Genomic DNA, 14,163 nt, shown 5'->3' with positions numbered 1-14,163 from the left:
CTCCTGGCCCAGCTCCCATGACCCCACTCTGGGAATGGGGCCGGAGAGCCGCACCCTCAGGGCCAACGTGTCTGGGCTGCTGTCAAAAGAGAGGCCAAAGGTCATTGGCATCTTCATCAAAACTCACATTACCAAGAACTTTTTAGGTCTAATGCACAGCCTGACCACCAAATGAAAACTGCGAGAGAGTCTCTGTGCTGGTAAATGACAACCCCTAGATAATTGGGGAACAGAGGGTCAGGCTCCCCAAAGGGGAAATGGTGACAAAGCTGAATCTCCCAGCTTGGCCTTGGCCTTGGCCTTGGATCTAACCTGCTTTCCCCCTTCTCTCCCCACCAAAGTCAGAGTCAGAGCACCTCTTCTCTCTCCGCCGGAGTATCGGGCAGGGCTTTAAGAGTCTCCTCACCCACAGCAGACAGCCCACCTCCTTCCCCCACCCCACCTGCTAGCAGAGTGTCTTGGAGATAAGCAGAAAAAGTTAAAGTGAATTATGAGGAGCAGCTTCTGATTGGACACCCCCTCAAATGAAGATAAAGCAGGTCTGAAATGCTGATGTAGGTCAACGGGGAAATAAGACATTATTTACGATTCATTCCATGGGTGCCTTTTCAGGAATGCATGCACTGCAGAGTGCGGGCTGCCTCTGGATACCTATCAGATGGGTTTGGTATCTTCTGTCAACTAATCTTTGACAGTTTCCCTATTAATTCCCGTGTACACGGAAACATTGACAAGATCAGAGGAAGATGAGTCATGCATGCATGCGCTCAACAGAAGTTTCTAGGCTTATCTAAGGGAAGAGAGGGATTGTTTCCTTATGAGATTTTAATTAATCTCTGCTTCTATAGATCCTGGGTGTGAGTCCCAGAACTAGTATGAGTTGCAGTCTGTGTGGTTGGGTCCCATGAGACATTTGGCCCATCACCATCGTCATGGCAATGAGGCCCCCCCTGCCAGAACTGAGTTGCAAATTGCAGCAGTCAACAAAAATATCAGTAAAACTTACAAAAAAATTAAAAATTTTAAAAATAAAAAACAGTAAATAAAACTTACATCTCACACTTACATTTATCACTGCCCAGGCACTGGACTTTATATTTCTTAATTTATACATTCTCATTGGGGACATTATCACCTCCAAGAGGGAAAAAATTGGTGCTTGGGGGGACATTAAAAACATGAGATATTACAGTGGTTTGTGGTCCTCAAAGGGCCATCATAGATATCTATGGCAGGGGATGACAGGTAGGAAAAAAATATCTAAAAAGACTCTTGGTGTCCTATTAGATATTAGTGATCATGAAAAAATAAAGGTTGAGAAACACTGCATTATTTCATTCAATGCCACAATAGCCGGTTAAGGGAGATGCTCTTTTGTAAGTGAGAAAGTTGAGGTTCCACAAAGTAAAGGAATTTGCCCGAGGATATCCAGATGGTTATTGGTGTGGCGGGATTTGAAAGTAGACAGCCCACACCCACAGCAGTGCCTCTAACACTGTTCTTCCTGCATTTGTTTACTCTTTTTTTTTTTTTTAAGGGAACGCTATTTATTTATTTAGGCTGTGTTGGGTCTTCGTTTCTGTGCGAGGGCTTTCTCTAGTTGCGGCAAGCAGGGGCCACTCTTCATCGCGGTGCGTGGGCCTCTCACTGTCGTGGCCTCTCTTGTTGCGGAGCACAGGCTCTAGACGTGCAGGCTCAGTAGTTGTGGCTCATGGGCCTAGTTGCTCCGCGGCATGTGGGATCTTCTCAGACCAGGGCTCGAACCCGTGTCCCCTGCATTGGCAGGCAGATTCTCAACCACTGCGCCACCAGGGAAGCCCTCTTCCTGCATTTGTTCACCTGGTTCTCTTCTCACCGTTAAGAACTGTTAGGAGAGAGCTGGGTTGTGTCCACGTGTGTGGTCAGAAAGCAGTCCCAGACTGGTTGACCAGTGGGGAGTTGCACGTCCCGGGCCACTGATGTCACACTGGCAGCAATTTTCATGTTTGTACTCTGACAGTCGTGACCATGAGATATGTCTGTATCTGATAGCAGAACTTGGCCTATAGGGTGACACACTTATTCTGGTTTGCCCAGGTCTGTTCTGGAATGCCCTCAGCCCCGGGCTCACTGGCTGGTTTGTCATCCCACATCTAGAACGCTGATTGGGCGTTTGGAATCAGGATGCCCAGAACCCCTTCAACCTGAAGGACTCCAACAGAAATTTAGTTTCAAATCAGTGTCAGTCCAACTAGACATACTCCGCGATGCTTCTGTGGCCCTCCCACCCAGCTAAACAAGTCAAGGTGCCTAGAGTCTAAGGGCTTTCCTTCTGACACGGGAATAAACACGAAGGAGTGGGTTATGCTGTGCCAGATCTGTGGCCCTGTTCTCTTTTAAAAGTAACCTCTGAGGCACATCCCTGAGACAATTTAGTCACAGAGATAGATGTTTGGGTGGGGCTAGAATGCCCTACCTCCTCTCATGAGTTGGATGCTTTCTGATGACGTGACATTTTGTCACATCTAAGGAGCTCACTTAGTGATGCCTGCCGTCTCTGATCATATCGGTTTTTATGTTTTGCATCCCCCTGGAAAGCATACAGTTGCTTCGACTGTGCTATCGAAGTCTATTCACTGCCAGATACAGACGTGAATGTCCATGTCCATGTCTCAATATATTATTCACTTATAGGAATATCATTTTTTAAAAAAGGAGTCTGACACTTTTGATCATGTGAAGGAAATGTTTGGGGATGAAGACAAAGAAATGTCAAGAACAGTAGAATTTTGTCACCTGTGGCACAGAGCGAGCTCTTTTGGAGTCTCCCACTCTTGAGGCTGCTGACCTTACCTGGAGGTTGAAAACAGCCCCTCACCTTCAGAGCTGCACTCCACTTCTCAAGGGTGTGACTGTGCCTGAAATCACAAGGAAGCGGAACTTCAGACGCCGGCTTCAAGGTCATGACACCAGGCGGCACATGTCTTTAATCAGAGAAACACAGCCAAGAGGAAGGGGCTACTGGCCAAGACAAAACTCTCCTAATTGTTTATCAGCCTATCACATTGGCAGCCATGTCCTTCGACAAAAGAAAATGACTGCCTGACTTGAGGCTTTCAACGAGCAGCCTGTAATTCTTTTGCTTTGGAGGGACCACTGCTAGTTCATCTAGCCCTGAGAGTGACAGAGTGATGATCATTTATGTTGACACATGGGAGAATATTGTGATGGGGAAGAAGACAGAAATGTACTACATGGAGGACCCACACGTGTGTCTATCATATAATTATCATTTCTCTGCCATCAGGAAGCACACATAGGCACAGGATAAGCACAGATGAGAAGCCGCTGGGCTGATGGAAATAAATGAGCCCTTCTTCTCAGAGTCCAGCATGTGGGCGTGGGCAAGGTTAAGGCATAGGTGGCGGGCCATCCGTAGGCCCTGGAACAACTCTCCTGGTGCCTACATGCTGAACATCAGCCCTGGACTTGGAATTGGTGTATGTCTGCTAAACCCAGGTCCAACAAGGACCTCTAGGGGAGGAAAGAGCTCAGAGGTAGTGGGGGAGCATGCCTGGTTATGAAAAATGTCCAGGCAGTGCTGTCCAATCTTCTCACTAATGAGTTATCCATGACTTCCGGTCACTGTGGAATAAGGCAAAGCTATGGTGAGTTGCAAGAATGCAATTCTACCCAAAGAACATTGACAGAGGACCTATTGAGTGATAGCTACCAAGCTTATAAATATGAATAGAACACAGTCTGTGTCCCCCAAGGGCAAAATTTAGGACCATGTGACCCATCACATAAAGAAGTTCTTAAAATGAAGAGGTTCCATCAACAGGGAAGTTTAGGAAATGCTACAGATGCTGTTTTCTCTTGGAGATTTACAATATGCATTTGCTTATTAAGGAAGCTAGGAAGTTCTCCAAGAGGGAAACCTGCTCAACTGTGCTTTCTGCATATTTCCCAAATGTGTTTATCTGATGAACCCATGGAAGCAGGGTCCCTTGGAAACAATTTAGGAAATGCTGATTTAGGAGGCTTATCCAGCCATTGCAGAACCTGGAAGTATGAAAATCATGATCCAGCCCCCAGAGGAGGAGTAGGCGAGAACAGGGTGTTGGGCCCATCAGATGTACCGGGACTCGGGATAGAGCCTTGATCCTAGAGAAGGGCTAGAGTACCGTATGGAGAAGCAGTGGCGGCTCCAGAATGTGTGTGTGAGTGTCTGTGTGTGTGCGTGTACGTGTGCGTGCATGCACACGCATGTGTATGTGTTATCATAGATTCGTGATCTCCACAGTAGAAACCCAAATCTATAAACTAAGACTGTGGACAAGGCGGGAGGGAGAGGGTAAGGCAGGGCAACTCTGAGATGATGGGCACCGGGACTCCTGCCATAGCAGGTGCCGGTTTCTACGGACAACTTACTTCTGAGCTCCTTCGTCTGAGGTCATTGCCTGCACCGCCATGATGGGCTCAGAACCCAGGACAGGACGATGATAAAAGGCATCCTCCTCAGAACTCTAACGTACCAGGCACCTGCACCAAGTTATTAAATGTGTTGTCCCATCAAGTCCTTAACAGTCACCATAGAGAAAAGTGTCACTAATGTCCTAACGTTAATGAGGGGGCATATGGGGAAACTGAGGTTCAAGGAGGGTTGATTAACTTGCTCACGTTCACATAGTTAGTTAAGACCTGAACCTAGATGTTACCCCAAGGTCGTTTTCTTCAATGCTGCAAACCTATTTAGATGACTTAAGCAATCTCATTGTCCACAGAAGTGGGCCTCAGAAGTAAATCCAGGTGTGTATTCACAGCAGGGTAAAGACAAAGGCAGGGCTTGAGACCAAGTTCACTTGCTCTCTAACAATTCATTAAAATAAAAAACATCTTCTATGTAACCTTGGGAACATTCCAGGATAACTTTTTATCATCCCATATTATCAAATCTGTAAAAAATAATATCAAAAAAGACATTATCAATGAATGTCCTGGTGGAAACTAAAAATTCATCACCCTGAGAGGTCTTTTTTTCCTTCCTCTGAAGCCATGACAATCACAAACCATGATGGCTTCATTTTTTTTATACATTCTTTTGCCTGTTCGTTTCTGACTTAAATTAAAGGCATATTAAATAGGGCACAGATTCCATCAGTCAAGCATTCATTAGACACTAACAAAGTGCAGGGCACCAGGTCACAGGTACTTAGCTGAGGACTCTTTCCTGTGGCATCCATGGTGTGGAGGCCTCCTTCCAGGTCTTTGCCCACATGGAGCTCACTTAGCATGGCCCGGGGTGAGATGTGGGCCCGGAAGTCGCCTTTCATTTCTGACAGAGACCCCCAAGTGGGCCTGTTTTCCTAGACCAGGAAGGCAAACGAGTGTACCCTGGACACGAACGCTGACAGACTGGCAGCGGCTGCCTGGCCCACTGGGCAGAGAAAGAACCCTGATTGCACAGTGCAGCTCAGCGAGCAACAGCACGGGAACCACATGGCTTGCTGACATCTTCCAAAGGCGAGGGGCGAGGGAGTGGGCTGCGTGTGCCGAGAGCTTTCTGTTCTGACACTGCCCTGAGGCCTGCCCTGTGACAGTCTCACAGAGAAACAAAGAAGGGCAAAGACACAGCACAGAGTAGAAGATGTGTCTGGATGCATCTGGTGTAATGGCAACATTGGTGAAATTAACTGAGACTATTTAACAAGTTGGTGAGATGAACTGAGACTATTTAACAGATAGATCTTACTTCAGGATGGTCAGATCCGTTTGCCTGGTCATTCGGACCTAATGGCTGATAATGTGATTCTGATTATGGGAAAAAATAAACTGGCTTTGATGGCTTGAGAAGCACTGTTATAAAAGGGAAAGGAATACCAGGATGGTGACTGAACTAGATGAACTCTATGTTTCCTTTACGCTTGAATATTTTCTGTATATGAATATTCCTGCTGGGGACGATAGGTCTGCTGCTTCCATCTCTTACCCATTAGCTCACATGTTGTGGGCTCAGAGGATTCAGAATCAGAAGATGGGGCCCTACATTCACAGAAGAGTAAACCACAGTGAAAAATTATAGTTGGGCAGGTCACCCTGAGCCAAATATGGTGGCTCGCAGTTGTCAAGACCAGCAGGTAAATGTGCCAGATTCCACTCTAGACCGTGCTTCTATTGGTGTTTATAATTATGATCCCTTTAAATTAAATTTTAATCACAAAATAATACATGCTCCTTGTAAAAATGATCAAACCATTACAGATCGGCCAACATCTTCCCTCATCCCTGCATCACCATTAATCCCAGTGCTCTCTCTCCTTTCCCAGGTTTAACCACCAAAGCCAGTGTGAAGTTCACCCTTATACACCTTCTTCTATCCATTTATGGACATAAACTGTACCTGAAAAATATATGCATAAAGTTTGTGGAATTTTCTGTGTGCAAATAGGTTCATAAAAATGATGTTATACTATGGATAACATTTTCCAACTTGATATTTTTCAGTTTTGGAGAGCCTTCCATGTTAGAGCACATTAGATGTACAACCTTTGCTAAGTGCTGCAAAATATTTCACAGTGTAGGGGTAACATCATTCTGGCAATTCCTCTGTTGTTGGATGGTTAGGTTCTTTCCAGATGTTTCTCGGATCCTCCATAAACATCCCCGCCAAAACCCCTTGTCGACACGTGCAAGTGTTTCTTGAGGGTAAATGCCAAGAGAGTGAATGCATTTTTTTTTTTTTACTAGTTGCTATCCAGTTGTCTTCCAAAGCACCTAATGCCAGTCGCCCTTCATATCAGCTGTGTGTGAGCAAGACCGGTATCCGGCACCCTTCTCAACCTTGTTATAATCAAACAGTCCCCGTCACTTTCGTCTTTATACCATCTTCGTCTCTAAAGTGTCAGCATTGCGGCTGCGCACAGAGCGTGCTCAAGTAACATCCGCGCCCATTCCCTGTAACCGGAATTAACCGCACTACCTTTCCCTTTGAGGCGCCGCTCCTTCCCCTCGCTTACACCTACTCACCCACCTGCACCGGCGACCTTTCCTGAGCCCCTGGTTAGGTGAGGCTCTTCTCATCCGTATTCACATCACCCTCTCTCAGTGCACTGTGAATCCTTTACTATTTTCAAACGCTCTCTCTCCTGCTTAGCGCTGACCTGCCGGACCCCAGGGAATGTGACTTTTTGGCACCTCTGTTTCCCCGACACCCAGCCCAGGGCCCCCCACGTGGTAGGCATTCAATAAGAGATTTTAAAATGAAGGCCATTGTCACAGAGCCACATCCACAATGAAATGAAAGCCCGTGGAAATAAACAGCATATCAGGAGAAGGAAAAATTAAGCTGTCAGTCTGCTGAACAGCAAAGATTTCTTTATTTCAGGTCTTTTAACATGATGGAGGAGAGAGGGAGGGTGGAAGGAAAGCTAAAACCTAACGGAGCCAGGGAAAGGTTTTGCTTTGTTAATTTGGAAAGTGATTGACACATCACTCCACTGCCATTGCCCAGGTGCGGGGAGGGGCTCTGCCCATTGCTGTCCCCCAAGTGACCATCTCCTGCTCCTGCCCCCTCAGGGACCACGGTGATGCGGATGACAGCCTTTGACGCGGACGACCCGGCCACGGATAATGCCCTCCTGCGGTATAATATCCGTCAGCAGACGCCTGACAAGCCCTCTCCCAACATGTTCTACATCGATCCTGAGAAAGGAGACATTGTCACCGTCGTGTCACCTGCACTGCTGGACCGGGAGGTGAGCTGAAAAGCACACAACTTCTTTTTCATGAGAATTGAACGTGGCTTTCACATGAGGGAAGATGTGGGGCTTCCGTCAGCGGCACTTTATGTAGCAGCGGAAATGAGATATTTAAACATGGTTGGATTGGCGAAAATCTGTCAAGGGTGATGGGATGTTACGTGATCCCAGAAAACACACACTGGAAAAGCCGTGTCCTTTGCGGTTATTTGCATTCATTCAGCTCCATGACTGTTTCCTCACTGACCACTTACTCTTTTCTTTTTTTTTTTTTTTTTTTTTTTTAATTTTTATTGGAGTATAGTTGATTTAGTTTCAGGTGCACAGCAAAGTGAATCAGTCATACATATACATGTACCCACTCTTTTTCAGATTCTTTTCCCACGTAGGCCATTGCAGAGTTCCCTGTGCTGTACAGCAGGTCCTTATTAGTTATCTATTTTATATACAGTGGTGTGTACGTGTCACTCCCAGTCTCCCAATGTATCCCTCCCCCCTGCCCTTACCCCCTGGGAACCATACATCACCGGCCACTTACTCTTGAGGCCCCAGCGACTGTGGGCTCTGCCTGCCTCACCTGTCTGCCAGGAGGGTGGAGGAGGGAGGGGGGAAGGATGGGGGAGGGAAGTGACTGTCCCAGATCACTGACACTCTCCTCCTTGTCACAGAGTCAGGTGGCTTTGGCTTACTTCTTTCTCAAACCTTCTGTGGCCTGCGCCAGTGTTTCCGCCCGAGCCTTTCTCTCCCCTCAGTCTCTGCTCTTGTCCTGCAAGGCCGTCTCTGTGGAACCTCACCCATCTTCCAGGTCACGTGTCACAGACAGGTGCCCCATGGACCTCAGTCAGCCCACATGCCTGCTCTTTGGTTTGGCCCAGGGTGTTTTAAAGTTTCACATTAGTGGCCATATCCAAATATTTTGATTTCATAATTTTTTTAATTCCAATTTCCAGCCTTTCTGAAAACCAGAAATTCTGGAAATCGGAGCCCCAATTTCCACATGTGGACGATGGGTCAGACCACTTGTGACAGTCAGGTGGAGCTGGTAGCAGCTGTCACACTTAGGAGGGCATGTGTTCCTGGCCCACTTACATCCCCCTACATTTGTCCGCTGGCCCTGGCCTATTTCCCAAGTTCCAGGGCCACCCTGTCATTCCCCACAGGCTGCCTTCCATAGGAGAGCCTCTTGGCCCTTCACACAGCATGTCAACCCACTTGAGGATTCTCTGCCTCCATCACCCCCCCCAGATCTGCCCCCATCCTGGGATCCCTTGTTCCCAGCAGGACATCGTTCCATGGGCGTGCCCCCTGGCAGTCACCCTTGACCTTCTGCAAGCACCATCTGCCCCAGGACGAGCGCTGGGTTTCCCTCGCAGTCCTGTGCATTTTGCCCTCTGTGTCTTTGATTTAAAAAATCCGTGGGTGAGAAATGCCTTCTCCTCTCCTTTCTGTTTTCCTTGCCGTAGCTCTTCACAAGATTCTGGGTTAGATCTGCCCCATCTAGGAAGCGGTGCTCCACCTCTGAGTCTTCCACAGGCTTCTTCCTCCTCCAGTCTCTGACTGCTCTGACCTGCAGCCCTCACATGGCATTTGCCACATGCTCCTTTACACTGTCATCTGTCTCTTTAAAGAATATCCCCTTCCATCAGACTTCCCTGGCGGTCCAGCGGTTAAGACTTCGCCTTCCAATGCAGGGGATGCAGGTTCGATCCCTGGTCACGGAACTAAGATCCCACATGCCGCGTGCCCCGCCCCCTGCAAGAAAAAAACCAACAAGAATATCCCCTTCCTCTTGGTCTAGACCTGATGCAGTAACCGCTAGTCACATATGGTTATTTAAATTTTAATTGACATCCTTGAAATTAAAATGTAAAAATCAATTTCTTGGTCAGACCAGCCACATCTCAAGTGCTCAGGAGCCCTGTGTGGCTAGTGGCCACCATACTGGCCAAGACAGGGACTGTTACCACCATCACAGAAAGTGCTAGTGGGCACCGCTGGCCTAGACAGTAAATTTCCTGAGAACAGAGATTGTGATCATCTGCATGTTTGTTTGCCGACTACCTACCACAATTTCAACACTCCTAAAACTCCTAATTATAGGTTTTTTGGCATATTGGCAAGAATGAGTTGGAGATGACACTAAGATTTTACATGTGAAGAGTGGGAAACAGTAGCTGGAAATGGGGAATTATTGGAAAGGGAGGAAGAGAATGAAATTTGCATTGAAACTCTGATTGTCACTTGGAAAATGTAATCGTTTCTCGTTAAAAATGGGAAGCAGAAAAAAGAACATTTTAAGTCCATTTCCTCCATTTTGTCTCTCATTCTCTTTCCAAACCTCCCTATTTTTATGACTGCCTGACTGACGTATTATCTTCTTCAGAGGCAAGTAAGAACTTTCCACTTCTCCCTTTATTCCCCTCCCAGCACGCATGTGTGAGAACACACACATGCACACACACCAGCTTTCCCATAACCCCTAATTCTCCTGAAGGCACTTGCAAATTCTTCCTACAAGAGAAAGGTGATTTCTCCATCTCAGCTTCTCTTTTTACGGGTAGAAAATGCTTTGTAAGTCTCTATTTATAAACTAAAATGATGATATAGTAGATCATTTCATTTTTAAGGTTTATTTGGGGGATAAATGTGTCTCAAGTTCATGATCTTATCATTTGGGTTTTTGTTAAGTAGCAATAAGTATATTATTATGGGAGTTGAATTAAGCCTTTCTAGCTACAATACATAAACAGCTCCAAAAAGGAAAAAAAGATCAACGCAATTTAACCAAAATTGGAAAATCAATGAAAATGAATGAAAAATGACATGTTTCTGTGAGGGTTTCCAGAGTTCAGTGTTGACCCAGGCAACATGGCTACAATCTGAAGGAAAGAAATGTCCCTGAATTCAGGCAAGGCCTTGCCTGTTTACTAGCGCTGTGCTAAGATTCTCTTCGGCAAGTTTGCTGAAAGGGTAAAACGTGACTTCAAGTTACTTATCTTTAAAGGGACAGAACTTGCATGTCAGACTTCCCGTGAGTATGTTGCAGTTTGCAGTGTTTTCATCTCACGGTACCTTTCCTAGGGTTCATGGCCATATGATAAGTTCCCGCGGCGGGATTATGGAATTGCTTTGTTACTATTTCTGGAGACCTTCTGAGAAGGCATCCTGTCTTAGGTGTGGTTTCAAAAGTCTACTTCTGGATCATCTGGGCAGAACACTTAAAACAGGTTTATGCACCATTCGTTTTTAAGAAAATATTCCATTGGGACCCCTACAGACTTTGATATGATTTAAAGCAATGTTAAGTGTGGTTACCATGGATTCACTCACAGTAACTCAAGTGGTGTGTTTGCGCGTTGAGGGGGTGTTGACAAATAGGATGGGGACTCCTCCTAGAGCTGGGGCCCCTGCGGTTTCGCACATGGTTTGCTCCTGTCTGGCCCCCGCCTCGTGGGAGTGGAGGTTCCGGAAGTTCAAGCGTTGACCTGAGCTCGATTGATGTAAAGTTTTCACTTTGATTTTCCATCTAGTACGTTCCCAAAGAGGACCCCGACAGGACCCCAAGAGGGAGGTGACAGAGGACCTCAGGGAGGTGGGCAGGCACTGTTTCTTTGGAACCTGCGCGTCCGCCTTCCCTGCCTGGCACACGGTCACTCTGTGCTAAAGCTTGTCATGGGGGACAGTCAGTGCTCTTTAATGCTGCCATTTTGGTTGCTGCCCTTTCTTCCTCCCAGGACGCCCTGAGCGGGGACAGGGGAGACAGGGGCTCTCGCCGCTCTGCTGCTCCCCACGCTCGACAGGAGAGGATTGTGTCGGTGTGTCCTCCCTGCACAGTCCCAGTCCTCAGCTCAGAAACAGCTTTGCTGCGAGATGAAGGGAAGGAAGGATGTGGAAGAGAGAGAGGCAGGCAGCGCGAAACGGATGGCCCCTCTGTGTGCTCAGGCCGCTCTCTGGCCAGGTGACCTCCTTTCATTGCCCAGGGTGTCGTTGCAGCCTCTGGACCCGATTGCAGTGCAGAGCCGGGAGCGAGACCGCCCATCTCTCACCCACCCTGGGCAATGGGAACATGCTAGAAGGCAGCTCATCCGCTTCATCTTCTGAGGACCCATAACTGACCCCCTCCTCTCCCTCCTAACTACGATCAGCCTCTGACTTGGCTTCCAATTCTGTGGGCCAGCCTTGCCCAGCAGATGCTGTCTGTCCAGTGGGCATCTCCCTGAGATGTTCCTCCTCCACTGAGCCGTGACCTTGGGGAGAACACCAGGCCAGGTGGAAAACGATATGGTCCGTGGAAGGGACAGTGGGTCGGTCCCTGCTTTCCAGTCTGTCCAAGGTTAACTACACTGTGGCTTCCCCCAAAACGGGTGCATTTGCAGGCACCGTGATTCAGGAGTCCTCTGGGGCAGCACAGTTGACTGCAGGCCTTCTTTGGATAGTGGACCACCTGGGAATGTGTAGCCTGGAAAAGAGGGGCTCAGAGGGAACAGGAGGGCTGTCTTCCTGTTTAAGGAGGGCTGGTCTTTGGAAAGAGAGAGTGGATTTGTTCTGCTTACTCTCCTAGAGGGGAAGAGTGGAATCAACTAGGACACTGGTTCTCGAACTTTGCTGAGGAGCTTTAGAAACCTCGGTGCTCCAAACAAAGCTGGATCCGTAAAATCAGTCTCGGGGCGGGTAGAACACAGGCATCAGTAGTTTAAAGAAGAACCCAGGTGATTCAGATGTGCTGTGAATTGCACGGTCTTCCTGCCTTTGGAGAGCATGTTTCAGTGTTCCTGCTGACTTATGAGGTGGGATCTGGGGAAAGAATCCTGGCCCCATCATTTATTTGGTTTTTGACCTAGGTGAGTGTATTCGTCTCCTAGGACTGCTGTTATGAAGTACCACAAGCTGGGTGGCTTAAAACAACAGAATTTTTTTCTCTCACAGCTCTGAAGGTCAGAAGTCTGAAATCAAGGTGTCAGGGGGGCCAGGCTCCTTCGGAAGGTTCTAGGGGAGAATCCTTCCTTGCCTCTTCTAGCTGCTGGTAGTTGTCAGCAGTTCTTGGTGTTGCTTGTCTTGTAGACACATCATTCCAGTCTCCAGCTCCATCTTCACATGTCCTTCTTCTGGAACAGTGTATCTTCACGTTGTCTTCCCTCTGTGCATGCCTGTGTCTTCCTATAAGACACCAGTCATACTGGATTAGGACCCACCCTAAAGACCTCATCGTTGCTCGATTACATCTGCAAAGACCCTGTTTCCAAATAAGGTCACATGCACAGGTACTTGGGGTTAGGACGTCAACATATCTTTTGCGGGGACACACTTCAACCCATAGCAGTGAGTTATTGGACCTCTCTGTGCCTTGGTTTTCACCTATAAAATGGGAATAGCAGCACATACCTCAAGTGGGTTGTTGGTGAGGATCAGATGTGTCAAAATATGTAAAGCACATTGTCTATTCTAAACAAACACAAGCTAGCATCATTATCATTATTGATTTAGTGGTACATTTTAAGAGTGGTTAGTGAGCTCCCTGTTGTAGGATATAGTCAAACACAGACTGCCCTTTGTAGGACGTAACAGAAGGGATTCAGTTAACCAGTAAAGGTTATATCTTTAATGTCTTTTCCAACTTTGAGACTATAGTTCTTTAAAAAAGAACATTTATTGAATGCCTTTGGTGTGCGATTTGTTCTGAGGATGCCGCCTGTGAGTGCCAGTTCCCCACCTGGCCAGCTGTGTAACGTTGGGCAAATCATTTACCTTCTCTGAGCCCATTTCCTCATCAGTAATCACTGGTAATGACATCTGCACTACCAACTGTATCGCCTTTTCGAGATGTGCACAACCCCCTCTCCTTCTGCAGATAGCAAAGCATTGTACAGTCATTACCATTTGTCACACTTCCTATGACTGCTGATAACTCGGGCTCCAGTTCCCATCAAATGCTGCTGAGAGCTTTACATACTGTTTCTACCCACATGTCACAGACATAAGAAGAGTCTCCCCAGATTGTGCAGAGTATGTTCACTTTATTCTGTGAGTCATGACTCTTCGTTTTTGCCAGTGCTGGGCTGGGTTTTAATGCAATTCCTTGGATTCACAGCTGAGTCGTGAGAGCAGCTGCAGTGACCATGTATTGCCCTTGCCTTATCATAAGTTCGATGTTAATAGACATCAAGTTTGACTTGGAAACTTGGTGTATTTTCCATTACAAGCTCTTCCGTTCACTTTTTCTGAAACCGTTCCAGAACATACCCTTTCTAAAGAAAGAGATGTTGGATCTTTGTCCCATCTCTGTATTCCCATTGCCAAACATAGTGCCAGGTAAATAAGACACTCGGTAAAGATTTGTTGGATGGATGGATGAAGGGCTGGATGGAGGGATGGATGGATAAAGAGATGGATGGATAAAGAGATGGATGGAGGGGGAGGGATGGAA

At 47.1% G+C, this 14,163-nt stretch overlaps 1 protein-coding gene across 2 annotated transcripts in view; it reads left to right on the top strand.

Moving 5' to 3' along the window:
• Positions 1 to 14,163, top strand: part of CDH13 (cadherin 13) — a 1,028,096-nt gene that overhangs the window by 772,413 nt on the left and 241,520 nt on the right. For both annotated transcript variants that reach the window (XM_068528121.1, XM_068528122.1), the window contains exon 7: positions 7,558 to 7,736. In XM_068528121.1, the coding sequence (XP_068384222.1) occupies positions 7,558 to 7,736 (179 nt within the window). The remainder of the gene's footprint in view (positions 1 to 7,557; positions 7,737 to 14,163) is intronic.

This window comes from Eschrichtius robustus, chromosome 19, assembly GCF_028021215.1.
Source record: "Eschrichtius robustus isolate mEscRob2 chromosome 19, mEscRob2.pri, whole genome shotgun sequence".
NCBI lineage: Eukaryota > Metazoa > Chordata > Mammalia > Artiodactyla > Eschrichtiidae > Eschrichtius > Eschrichtius robustus.
Note: the sequence above shows the minus strand (reverse complement) of the source record. Positions and strands in the feature narration are given on the sequence as shown.